The sequence below is a fragment of the Lithobates pipiens genome, unplaced genomic scaffold (assembly GCF_037356315.1).
Source record: "Lithobates pipiens isolate NorthernLeopardFrog02 unplaced genomic scaffold, aLitPip1_a1.2 Scaffold_19, whole genome shotgun sequence".
In the NCBI taxonomy this organism is placed as follows: Eukaryota; Metazoa; Chordata; class Amphibia; order Anura; family Ranidae; genus Lithobates; species Lithobates pipiens.
Genome location: NW_027507764.1, coordinates 281,876,961 through 281,890,490, shown reverse-complemented (window position 1 = coordinate 281,890,490; position 13,530 = coordinate 281,876,961). Strand labels below are relative to the sequence as shown.

The following is a 13,530-nucleotide window of genomic DNA, read 5'->3' as shown; positions in this document are numbered from 1 at the left end:
GCTCAAGGCAGCTTTCTCCGTTTCTTTGGGTTCCTCCGACCCAGGAAAGTATCTTATGCTAGCAGTCATGCTCCCGTTCTGCTCAGAGGAAGACTTACCAGTTCTCTGAGCATTACGAGTTACAGCTTCCTAACAAGAATAGACAGATTGGTCGGGGTTTGTGGTAAATTACTACTGACGAAACAGCAATTGGTGCCTGGTTGAAGTGCTTGACTCTTTGCAGTCTGTTTGTAGTGACTCCTTTAAATAGCCCGATGCTCCCCTTTCTCACGCATCCTATTACTTCGAAAAAGTTTGCCTCTCATGTTAGGATTTTACTTGCCAAGTTACGTTTAGATCCAAAGCGTTTCTCTGGACATTAATTCAGGATCGGGGCAGAGAGTACAGCATCTAAACAAGGTGTCCCGTCTTACATCATTAAGTACATGGGGCGCTGGAGGTCCTCCTGCTATAGCAGGTACATTCCGGAACCTCATACGGAAGTTAGCAGGGTGTTTGTTTATTTGCTGAATTGTTATCCGTTTTCATTAAAGCTTTAATACTTTACCTACCTTTGTGCCTTTTGTCCTCTTTTAGGCATAACAACCAGCTAAACCGAGGCACACCACAGCTCTGGGTTGTTAGGGTTACCGTATGTCACAAGTGAAGACTGACTACAAGTGTAACCTTACAAATGTGGAGAACCCAGAGGGTGTGGAGTTTGTGACCATACCCTGGTGTGATTCACTTTTTATGTATCCTGCACTATTGATCTCTTGTTATCTAAAGATCATGGTTATCTGAAAGGGAATTCATATACCTATAATCAAGGTGGTTTTGGAACTGCTGTGTTTTATTTTCACATGATCCTACATTGGCCCCTTAGTGGTGATTTAATTGTAAGCTTTATGGTAAGAGGTTTTGCACACACTTTGTTTATATTTAGTTTTTTCCTATATCCGGAACAGTGTGCAGCATTGCCCTTTTGAGCACATAATTACTTGGTGGTTTCCCTAAATAGACATGAGAATTTTCAGTTAAAAACAAACAGTGAACTGGTAAATTTTATCTTGTGTGTAAAATGAAAAAAAAAAAAAAAAACACACACACACAAAGAAGTTTTAAGAATTTATGAATACCTTGCAAATAAAGTATGTTGAAGGTGGATCAAGGTCTTCTCTAGCTGTGTGGCTCATGTTCAAGAATTTGTCCTGGGGGAAAAAAAAAGAAAAAAAAAATGAATCTACATTTGTGCTTTGGTAATGTTTGTATTTAAAAAAGAACTCAGATTAACCACTTAAGGACCAAGCCTCTTTTTTTTACACTTGTGGTTTACAAGTTAAAAAATAGGATTTTTGTACTCAGCGTAAAATCCTTTTCTCTGAAGTTTGACGGACACAGCTCCTTTAAATCTTGACTGTAGGGTTATCACGCCACCTTCAGGAGAGGACTAGGGCAGAACATGTAATACATGTGAAAACAGAACTGTACAGTTCTGCCCAGAGGGTGGTCCCTCTGGCTCTAACCCCTCAGTCTGCTTCCTGCCGCTCAGTACGTCAACAAGCAGTACAACGTAAAATATTGGGATGAGTGGATGCTGTGTCCGTCAATGAACGTCAGAGAAAAGGATTTTTATGGTGAGTACAAAAACCCATTTTCTTTTTCGTTCATTGACAGACACAGCTCCTTTAAATCTTGACTGTAGGGACGTCTCCAAGCAGTGTCAGAACGAGGGGTGGAAACATCAAACATAACGTCACCCACAGCCAGGCGTTCCTCAACGGAGGAGTTGCCATCTGAAACTACCGCATCAGAACTTGCGGCCAACGCATGCATCAGAATGCTTTTACAACCAAAATACAACTTTCTCTAACACAAAGAGAGAGTGTAAATGGCAACGATTACAAGGCCGCCTGTAAAACTTTACGGCCAAAACAAGCACCTGAAGATGCGCTTACATCAACTTTGTAGAACTTTGTGAAAGTGTGAACAGACGACCAAGTCGCTGCCTTACACACCTGGGAGACAGACGCTTGATGTCGGAAAGCCCAGGAGGGTCCCAATTGCCCTGGTGGAATGGGCAGTGAAGAGAAAGGGGGGCACCTGCCCCTTCAAGGCGTAAGCCTGGATCACAATCTGTCTGATCCACCGTGAAATGATGGTTGACGAGACCACCAGCCCTTTTTTTGGACCAGCCACCAAAACAAACAGAGTCTGCCTACCGGCCCTGGTAGACAGATATACCCTTAGGGCTCGGACCAGGTCCAGGGAATGGGGGGCCACCTCCTTAGGATATGCCGGCTTATGACACAGGGATGGTAGCACAATGTCCTCATTGAGATGAAAAGCCGAAACCACCTTTGGAAGAAAAGAAGATTGCGGACGCAACACCACCTTATCCTTGTGGAAAACCAGATATGGTGACTTGCAAGACAAGGCCACCAACTCAGAAACCCTCCTGGCAGATGTAATAGCCACTAGAAAGACTACCTTCTGAGAAAAAGTCAATAAGGGAATTTCCCCGATGTTTTCAAACGGCGGTTCCTGAAGCGCCGATAGCACCAGGGTCAGATCCCATGGAGGTAGGGGTGGTCGCACCGGAGGCACTACATGCCAAATCCCTTGCACAAAAAGGTGCTTACCGATGAGTGAGACGCCAGAGGTCATTGGAAAAAGACAGCCAAGGCTGATATCTGTCCCTTAAAGCCAGTTTCTGGTCCACTCCTCGCTGTAGGAACAGCAGGATCCTGGTAATGGAATAGGTGCGTGGACGCCGCCCCATCTCCTCACACATGAAGAAAAAAGCCTTCCATGTATGATGGTATATCTTCCAAGAAGATTTTCATGCCCTCAGCATAGTGGAGATAACAGAGTCCGACAGACCTCGGTTCCTTAGCACCTGGCTTTAAACAGCCATGCCGTTAAAACCAGCAACGGTAAAACAGGATGCAGTATCGGACCTTGTGACAGAAGGTCTTCTCACATCGACAACAGCCAAGGAGCATCTACCACCAGGTATACTAGGTCGGCGTACCAGGGACGCCGGGGCCAATCTGGGGCGAGCAGTATCACTGGAATCCCCTCGGCCTCCACTCTGTGAAGCAGACATGGTAACAGTTTGAGCGAGGGAAGGCGCAAATCAGCAGGTACTGCTCCCATGGAGCCACCAACACATCTGACGCGTCCGCCCAAGGATCTTGTCATTGACACGAACCTCCGCACCTGTCGATTGAGCCACGAGGCCAGGAGATCCACAGCCTGAACATCTCCAGATGCAATGACCATTCTCCTGGGTCCAGCATATGGCGACTTAAGTATTCCACCTGCCAGTTTTCTACTCCCGGGATGTATATGGCTGACAGGCCGGTACATGTCGCTCTGTCCACTGGAGGATGTGAGCGACCCATCGTGCTGCAGCCAAGCTCCTTGTTCCTCCTTGATGTTCGACATATGCTACCGCCGTGGCGTTGTCTGACTGGATCCTGGCGAGACTGATCGCTCGAAGCTCAAGCACATTGATCGGTAACTGGGATTCCTCCCAAGACCAGAGGCCCTGGGTCGCCTGTACCCCCAGCACCCCACCCCAGCCGGTAAGGCTGGCGTCCGTTGCCGATCCACGGCTAACGGAGATTTGTCCCATTTGGACACTATGTCCCTCTGCAAGACTCTGGTGTGAAATCGAAGGAGGCTACCATGAGGCCCAGAACTCACATGCAGAAATGCAACGAGAACCACCTACAACTCAACAACTTCACCGCGGACTTGGAGAGTCTGCAGTTTGTCTGAAGGGAGAAACACTCTCGCTTCCACGGAGTGCAGCAGTAAGCTTAGGTACTCCAGGAGTCGAGTCAGCACCAATACCACTTGAGGTCCAGCACCCACCCAAACTCCTGTAGCGTTTCCATGGTGATCGCCACATCCTCCCTTAATTCTGAGGCAGAAGCTGCCCTCAGAAGGAGGTCCTCTAGGTAACCCACAATTGCGATCCCATGTTCTCGCAACGCCAAAATTGGAGCCAATACTTTGGTAAAGACTCAGGGTGCTGATGGCAGACCAAAGGAGAGAGCCACAAACTAATAGTGCTCTTCCCCTACTGCAAATGGCAGAAACCTCTGATGCCTGAGGCATATGGGTATATGCAAGTATGCGTCCTGGATATCCAGAGAAGCCAGGGAGTCCCCCTGATGTAGTGCAGCGACTATAGAACGAACCGATTCCATTCTGAACCTTTGTACTTTCACAAAGCAGTTGAGGGCTTTTAGGTCCAGAATTGGACGTACCCCTTCTTTTTGGGTACTTCAAACAGATTGGAGTAGAATCCCTGAAACCTTTCCAGCTTTGGAACAGGTACCATCACCCCACGATAGAACAGGTAGAACAGGTACTATCACCCCGCGACTGAGCAGGTCTCTTATTGCCCCAAACAGGGCCCCCTGGCGAGCCGAGAGAGGAACTCCATCTTATAGCCCGATGAAATCAGTTTGCAGACCCATTGGTCGGACAGCAAACTCCTGAAGGCAAACGTTCATGCGGTAGTACTTTTTACTTTTGCTCTCAGGCTTGCGAGACCAGGGATGCTTTTGTCCCTCCACAGTCGCCCTGTTGGACTGGGAGCACTTACCCAACATCCCGGGTGTACGAAAAAGCCCCTTTTGAGAGGGAAAGCAGGGCCCTTGCCGGCTTTGTAGCTCTTTACCCTTCTTGGACTGTGGGAGCAACATTCTCTTCCCACCTGTGACATTTTTAATAATGTCATCCAGGGAAGCTCCAAATAGCCGGTCACCAAGGAAGGGCAAATCCGTCAGCTTTTTTAGATGCCTGGTCTGCAGACCAGCATTTCAGCCAGATCAGGTGCCATAGCACCACTGCTGATACCGATGCTCTGGAGAGCATCCAGGGCCGCATCACAGACATACTTGAGGTTGTGCACCACCTGGTCTGCTAGTTCTACACAGGCTGGAGGAGACTGTTGCTTCTCCAGCTCACAGTGCTATAGTTGACCCCACTACCGTAAACATGCACTGATCCGGCTCTCCTGTCGGTAGGGTCCTTAAATGCAGGAGCCCCTTCTACCAGAATCATGGTTACTTTATTTAACCTGGATACTGGGGGGGGGGGGGGGGGGGCTCAACGATCGGGAGAGCTGACCATTTTTTAAGGAGGCTCTCTTCAAAAGGGGTAACTCCCAGCCATCCTTTTTGGAACTGAAAAGGTCCCCTGCAGACTTCCCCATTCATTGCATATGAACTTCTAAAAATAAGTCAGATACAGAAACACCTTAGGTGTACGGGCCGGTTTACGGGCCCCAAAATGGGCCGACACCTCAGCAGAGGATCCTGCTGCATCCTGTATTTTCAGGGTATCCCACACAGCTGTGTTAATTGCTCAAACTAGAGCTTTTTCCTGGGATGACCCGGAATCACACGCATTGTCCAAACGGTCCTGGTTAGCATCCTCTGACACATCAGAACAGGAGCCACCAGTCACAGCGGGGCCGAGTCTGAATCAGAGCTCTCCAGGAGGATGGGAGGGGGCAGAGGACGTTTTTTTACCCCCCTTGCGCCTGCACGCCACCTCCACCCTGACAATGAACATTTCCAGGACCACCGACAAAGCATCCAAAGGCACTGCACTATTTGCAGGAGAGACGGTTGCAATTGCAGGGAGATCTAGGGAAGAAATGCCAGCTTCTGACGCCATGCCGACCTACCCTGTCTGCAACCCTTAGGGACTTAGGACAAGGTGCTCAACCCCACCCTCCTAGCTGCCAACAGACTGAGGGGCCCCACCGCAGGACTCACCAACCTGACCGAGTGTTGCACAGCTGTGTAGATTATCGCTGTGTCCTGTGTCAGTCACAAGTGTCCAGGAGTAAAAACCGCGCTGTTCTGAGGAACAGGAGCCAGCACTGGTTACAAAAAACACGATGAGGCTACAGGAAAATGGCAGCCGGCTGTTCTTGTATATAAAAAAAAAAAAAAAAAAAAAAAAAAACACTAGGAAAATGGCCGCCGGACTTCGAGAAAATGGCTGACGGCCATGCTGCTCACAGAGACTAACAGAAAATGGCGGCGGCCACCACTATGTTGGTAGCACATGCAGAGCCCACAGTCCCCAGCAGAGACAGATAACAGCACATGGACAAGGACAGTTAGCGCAGCCCCCAGCTAAGGTTCAGAGACCCCCGGAGGACCCCCAGCCCAGGTACATACACCGCACCACATCCCAGCCACGCAGCATCCCCCGCCGAGGGGGGCGCACAGGCACAGGGAGAGAGGAGAGGGACCCCCTAATCGACTTCCCAGGGAATGCCTAGCTGCTCTGTCCTGCCAAGACAGGGAGAGCTGTACTTATCGTCCGGACGAGCTGGAGGCATCCCATCACAGACCCACACCCAAGCAGTATGGGGTGGCTGCTGGCCACGGCACACTGTGACAAAGACATCCGTAGTCCGGTCATATGTGTGCCCCGGAGCACGTAGCTCACCGGCTGCCCCTGGAGCCTGAGGAGCATGTCAGCCAACCCAGCGCATAGCTAGGGCCTGTTCACGCTCAATGGCCGGGCTGGGGAGACAAAGATCTATATTCATCTAGCCTGTCACCCAGCCGGCTGTTGATAGCAGGTCACAAGATCAAAATCTTGCGCAAAAGGCAAAAAATTCCAGAAAATAAATCCCCAGAACCAATGGTCCCGGTGGGGAGCCTAGGTCCTTCTTCACTAGGCAGAAAAAAAAAAAAAAAATGAGCTGCAGGAAGCAGGCTGAGGGGTTATAGCCAGAGGGACCGCCCCCTGGGCAGAACTGTGAAAATAAACAGAACTGTACAGTTCTGTTATTTTCATATATATTACATGTTCTGCCTAGTCCTCTCCTGAAGGTGGCTTGATAATCCTACGGTCAAAATTTAAAGGAGCTGTGTCTGTCAATGAACAAAAGAGAAAATAATTATATCTTTGCACATTTTCCAAAATCTTGCATCTTCAAAAGACTCCCCATGCCCCTTAAAAATACCTTGGGGTGTTTACTCTCAGACATAAGGTCATTTGGTGGGTGTTTCCTCTTTCCTTGTGCTCCAGGCCCTCCAAAAATGGGAGAGGTAGTCAGGAAATTAGATGCGTAATTTATACCCCTAGAAAACCCTGAAGGTGCTACTTGGATTTTGGGTCTCTCTGTGTGCCTAGGTTGTGATAAAGTCTCAAACGTGTGTGTGTGCGTGTGTGTGCGCGCGTGTGTGTGTATATCAGGGGTTGACAAATTTGCTTGGAATCTAGGAGCCAGCTAAAAAAAGTTAGGAGCCAGGTCCGTGACTGTGATCTGGACCTGTCCCTGGCCTGACATGGAGACGAGTGAGGGGAAGATAGCCCCCAGCCCCCCGCCTGTCTCCAAGTCATTGCCCATAGCTCTTAGAGGGACATTTTTAAATTGCATTTTAGTGTAAATATGAGATGTTAGGTCTCTCTGACCCCAGATCTCATATATAAAAGAGGACCTGTCATGCTTTTTTCTATTACAAGGGATTTTTACATTCCTTGTAATAGGAATAAAAGGTGACACATTTTTTTTTTTTTTAAAAGAACAGTGAAAAAAATTAAAATAAAAGTTAAAATAAGAAAAAAAATGTTTTAAATGCGCCCTGTCTCGCCAAGCTTGTGTGCAGAAGCGAACGCATATATGAAAGCGGTGTTCAAACCACACATGTGAGGTATCGCTGCGATCGGTAGAGTAAGAGCAATAATTCTAGCCCCAGACCTCCTCTGTAACTCAAAACGTGCAACCTATAGAATTTTTTAAACGTCGCCTATGGAGATTTTAAAGGGTATAAGTTTGTCGCCATTCCATGAGCGGGCGCAATTTTGAAGCGTGACATGTTGGGTATCGATTTACTCGGCGTAACATTATCTTTCACAATATAAAAAAAAAAATTAGGCTAACTTTACTGTTGTCTTTTTTTTTTTATTAAATAAAAATTTTTTCCCCAAAAAAAGTGCGCTTGTAAGTCCGCTGTGCAAATACGGTGTGACAGACAGTATTGCAACGACCACCATTTTACTCTCTAGGGTGTTAGAATAAATAATAAAAAAAAATAAAAAATAAAAAAATGATATATAATAATATATTTTTTTTTTTTTTTGTTTTGTTAGGGGTTCTAAGTAAAGGGATGGAGAAAGACTGGCAGGAAATCAATTAGCATTGTTGGTTGTAATTCCAACGGCCACCACAAGAGGGCGCCAGATTCCAGAAGGAACCATAGGATCACAGAAGGCCTCAAAGCCGGGGGCTCAATTACCGGCCGCCTGCGGCGCGGCCCGACGTGATCGCGCGGGGGGGGGGGTCCACGGAGACGGGCTACCCCCAGCTATGCTGCCCCAGGCGCAAGGTCGCTGATTCTAGTCGCCAATGCGACCTGGCGACCGGGTTTTGTCGAGCACTGGTGTATATATATATATATATATATATATATATATATATATATATATATATATATATATATATATATATATATATATATATATATATATATATATATATATATATATATATATATATATATATATATATATATATATTATACACACACACACACACACACACACACACACAGTATCTCACAAGAGTGAGTATACCCCTCACATTTTTGTAAAAAAAAAAAAAAAATGTATATCTTTTCATGTGACAACACTGAAGAAATGACACTTTGCTACAATTTAAAGTAGTGAGTATACAGGTTGTATAACAGTGTAAATTAGCTGTCCCCTCAAAATAATGCACAGCCATTTGTGTCTAAACCACTGGCAACAAAATGAGTACACCCCTAAATGAATATGTCCAAATTGGACACAAAGTGTCAATATTTTGTGTGGCCACCATTATTTTACAGCACTGCCTTAACCCTCTTGGCCATGGAGTTCACCAGTGCTTCACAGGTTGCCACTTGAGTCCTCTCCCACTCCTCCATGACATCATGGAGCTGGTGGATGTTAGAGACCTTGCGCTCCTCCACCTTCCATTTGAGGATACCCCACAGATGCTCAATAGGGTTTAGGTCTGGAGACATGCTTGGCCAGACCATCACCTTTACCCTCAACTTCTTTAGCAAGGCAGTGGGCATCTTGGAGGTGTGTTTGGGGTCGTTATGTTGGAATACTGCGCTGCGGTCCAGTCTCTGAAGGGAGGGGGATCATGCCATGCTTCAGTATGTCACAGTACATGTTGGCATTCATGGTTCTCTCAATGAGCTGTAGCTTCCCAGTGCTGGCAGCACTCATACAGCCGCAGACCATGACACTCCCACCACCATGCTTGACTGCAGGCAAGACACACTTGACTTTGTATTCCTCATCTGGTTGCCGCCACACACGCTTGACACCATCTGAAGCAAATAGGTTTATCTTTGTCTCATCAGGTTCCAGTAATCCATGTGCATAGTCTGCTTGTCTTCAGCAAACTGCTTGCAGGCTTTCTTGTACATCATCCTTAGAAGAGGCTTTCTTTCTGGGAAGACAGCCATGCAGACCAATTTGATGCAGTGTGCAACAAATGGTCTGATCACTGACAGGCTGACCCCAACCACCCCCCCACCCCCACCCGTTCAACCTCTGCAGCAATGCTGGCAGCACTCATACGTCTATTTCCCAAAGACAATCTCCAGATATCACACTGAGCACGTGCAACTTCGGTCAACCATAGTAGGCCTGTTCTGAGTGGAACCTGTCCTGTTAAACCAGGGCTTGACAAATTTGCTTAGAATCTAGGAGCCAGCTGAAAAAGTTAGGAGCCAGTTATTTAAATCCTCTGCCCACAGTGCCCAGCGCCCAGAACTGCATGTCTGGGGCATCGGACAATAAGAATTGCTCATGCCTGATGCCAAGAGAAAGACAATATTTTTTTTTTTTTTTTTTAATTATATATATCTATATCTCAACTTTTATTTTGTTATAAGATTTTGCAAATAAGTTTTTTCTCTCCTTCACTGATGTGCTTTGATAGGCTGCACTAATGAGCACTGATGGGGCGGCATTGAGGTTGGAACTGATGAGCACTCACAGGTGGCACTGATGGGCACCAATAGGCAGCACCGAGGTGCCACTAATGGGAACTGGCAGGTGGCACTGATGGGTAGCACTGGCAGGTGGCACTGACTGGCATTGGCAGGCGGCACCAACTGGCAGGTGGCACTGGATTGCATTGGCAGGTTGCATTAGAGCTGCGCGATTAATCGCAATAAGATCGCAATCTCGATTCACCCCCCCTCACGATCTCCAGGCTGGATGACCCGCGATTTTGATATTCCCGCCATTTTGATATTCCCACCAGTTCCAAATAAGCAGCGCTGTGTAACACTGACGTCAGCAACCGAAACTGATGTCAGTCATTGGAGAGCGAGATGCAGGGCAGTTCACACACACCGCTGGAGTGGAACTGGAAGTCGTGATGTCTGGGCGGTACACTGTGGCCGGGAAAGGAACAAAGCACAGCAGTGCGTGCACACTGCACGCCACGGATCCGATTTCCAATTCCAACACGTAAGTGAGCTTCCTCCTTCCTTCCACCACATGTATATTCATGTATTGTGAGCCTGTGTATGAGTGATTGAGCCAAGCGAGGAGTGGACCACCGTCCCTTATTACGATTATTACCACAGCAGCAAGCAGTCACACTAACTGTCACAGTGACATTCTGAGTCAGCTACGCTACCCAATGCCCATACTATGAATATTACCACAGCACGGCGCACACAGTAACAGTGACATTCTGAGTATACTGATAATGTGAAAGATGAAGATCCGCTGAGTAAATAGATACCTAACATGTCACTCTTCAAAATTGCACACGCTCGTGGAATGGCGCCAAACGTCGCTACTTAAAAATCCCCATAGGCGACGCTTTAAATTTTTTTTACTGGTTATACATTTTGAGTTAGAGGAGGTCTAGGGCTAGAATTATTGCTCTCGCTCTAACGTTCGCAGCGATACCTCACATGTGTAGTTTGAACACCGTTTTCATATGTGGGCGGGACTTACGCATGCGTTCACTTCTGCATGCGAGCACATGGGGACAGGGCGCTTTTTTTTTTATTGTTCATTTTACTTTATTTATTTTAGTTTGACATTTTTTTCCCCCAAAAAAATTTCTTTTGATCACTTTTATTCCCATTACAAGGAATGTAAACATCCCTTGTAATAGGAATATGGCATAATAGGTCCTCTTTACAGTGAGATATGGGGTTAATAAGACCCCGCATCTCACCTCTAAGCTGGGAAGCCTGAAAAAAAAAAAAAAAGAAGAAGATTCTGGCTTTGATCGTATTGGAGAGTCGGTAGAAGCACCGGAGGGAGGCGGGAGGGATGTCTATGGCTGGGTATTGCAGGGTATCACTGACTATGGCTGGGTATTGCAGGGTATCTCCGAGTATGAAAATTTATGGCAGGGTATTGCAGAGTATTGGCGGGTACTGCAGACTATTGGCGGGTACTGCAGAGTAGTATTGCAGAATATTTGTGGGTATTGCAGAGTATTTGCTGGTACGGCAGAGTATTGGGGGGTATTGCAGAGTATTGGCAGGGAATTGAGGGGTTAAATTTCAGTGAGCAGCGATGTGGGCACTGCAGATGCAGCCCACAGCGCTGCTGACACCGATCTCTTCCCCCTCCGCTGTACCGATCGGTACCGAGAGGGGGAGGGAGGACCCGGCCTCATAACATGACGCCGGTTTGTTTACAAGTGATCACTCCGTCGTTTAACGTGATCCATGATGGATGGACCCAGCGGTCACGGATGCTCTCGAGTGCGCGCCCCAGGGGGCGCGTGAGAGCGGAATTCTGGGAGGCCGTCATATGACGGCCTCCCAGAGTTAAACAACCGCCCTGTAGCCGTCATTCAGCTATGGGCCGGTTGTTAAGTGGTTAAAAGAGTCCATTCTCTTATCCATTGGCTCGGATAAGACCACCATGTCCTCAAAAGCTAAATCCGTATGTCGGGAAACCTGTGAGAAGGCCGCATCTAATTTTGGGGATTTGTTCCATACTGCCGATTCATCATTCGAAAATGGAAACAAACCTCTAAGACTTTAGAAAAAAAAATAAAAAAAATAAAATGCTTTCTTTACTGATCCTGCCATTCATTCTTAATTGCCTCTATTAGGACCTCATGCACAGGAAAATTCTTCTTTTCCTGCTCCCTTAAGCCCTCATACATCTGATCATGCAGGGATAAGGGTTACTTTTCTGCTTGTATACCTAGTGTGGTATAAATGGCTCCCAGAAGCTGATCTACCTCATTTAATGTGAGTTTGTATCGGGAGGTTTTCCTGGAATCACCTTCCAGTGCCTCTCCTTCCGATTCCTGGGAGCCAGACGCTGCACTATCAGGCTCGTCCTCTGCCTCCTCCATAGGGGCGAATGAGGGACCTGCACTAGTCAAGGGAAGTGCTTGCGTCTTTGGTAGCGACAGTTGCACTGGTGGAGGAGCAGTCTGCTGTTGTGGGAACTGAAAACCTTCAAAAAAGGGTTTTAAAAGATTCAAAAGGTACTGGATAGTTCTTTGACAGATGCCGCTAGATCATTGCTTTGCTCAGTGGATTATTCTTGCACTAATTTATTAATACCTTCCTAGCATAAAGCTTTCCCCCAGGAATCTTTAAGAGCATTTTTACAAGAAGGGCACCTCCTCTTTGAATTGTGGGAGGGCTTGGTTTTGTCTAATTTCTGAAATGACAAGAAAAACCCACAATATTAAAACTGCAATCCTCCTACCAATGCAGGTGCACAATATAGATCATGTGGGTTACGCTCACCAGGGACCCCCATGACCCACCCTCTGACACCGGAGGGGCCCTACCGACCCCCCTTCTTTCACCCTTTTGCCCATGTACCCCTGATGGGGAAGAGTGGGGGGGTGGGCGGGTAGCTAGCGTTCTTAGGCCGGGGGAGATCCACCCCACGTTCCCCTTAACTTTCCGTGGCTGGAGCTGGTCTCTGCTGGAGCAGTGTCTTTAGCCTCTGCATCCGACATTCCTGGTTCCACCACCGGAGCCCCCAGCATTCACGGCTCCTCTCCAGTCCTTGCCTGGCAGCAATTCATGTTTCGTGGCCGGAAACCGGAAGCCGCGATCGCAGAGGTACACGCCCCCCTTCGCCGACGTGATGTTACCCACCACTGGCGCCGCCGTTCAAATACACAGGGATGCTAAAGGGCTGAGACGGCCGGTGTGTATCTCCCTGCACCGCCCTCGGCGCTTGAACCAGCAGCCCCCCCCGACCTCCAACTGCACTCAGCGATGCGGGGGCAGCAAAACAAGGTCAGTCTGCTTGTCCTAGCAGCCTCTGCTGCCTTTCAGGACCTCTGGGTTCCCTTGGTGTCTCCCCTCTGGAGGAAACACAAAAAACTGAGAAGCAGCAGGGGAGGAGAAAATTTGTAAAGTTGACACTGGTGTTTCCTAAAGAGGGGAGGAGCCAAGGTCTCAGGTGGCTGTCCTGAAAGACGATTGTTTTTTTCCCCAAACAAACACACACACAACAAATAACCGTTTGCTGGGTTTGAGGCTCCTCCACCCA

The 13,530-nt window shown here is 47.7% G+C and overlaps 1 protein-coding gene across 5 annotated transcripts in view; it reads right to left on the bottom strand.

Annotated features, from left to right (window-relative positions):
* Positions 1-13,530, bottom strand: part of LOC143996726 (uncharacterized) — a 492,973-nt gene that overhangs the window by 437,085 nt on the left and 42,358 nt on the right. For 4 of the 5 annotated variants that reach the window (XM_077491975.1, XM_077491976.1, XM_077491970.1 and 1 more), the window contains exon 2: positions 1,119-1,190. The exons of the other annotated variant lie outside the window; for it this stretch is intronic. Coding sequence is in view for 2 of the 4 variants with exons in the window: in XM_077491970.1 (XP_077348096.1) it covers positions 1,119-1,190 (72 nt within the window). In the remaining 2 variants the exon portion in view is untranslated. The remainder of the gene's footprint in view (positions 1-1,118; positions 1,191-13,530) is intronic. 5 annotated transcript variants of the gene reach the window in all.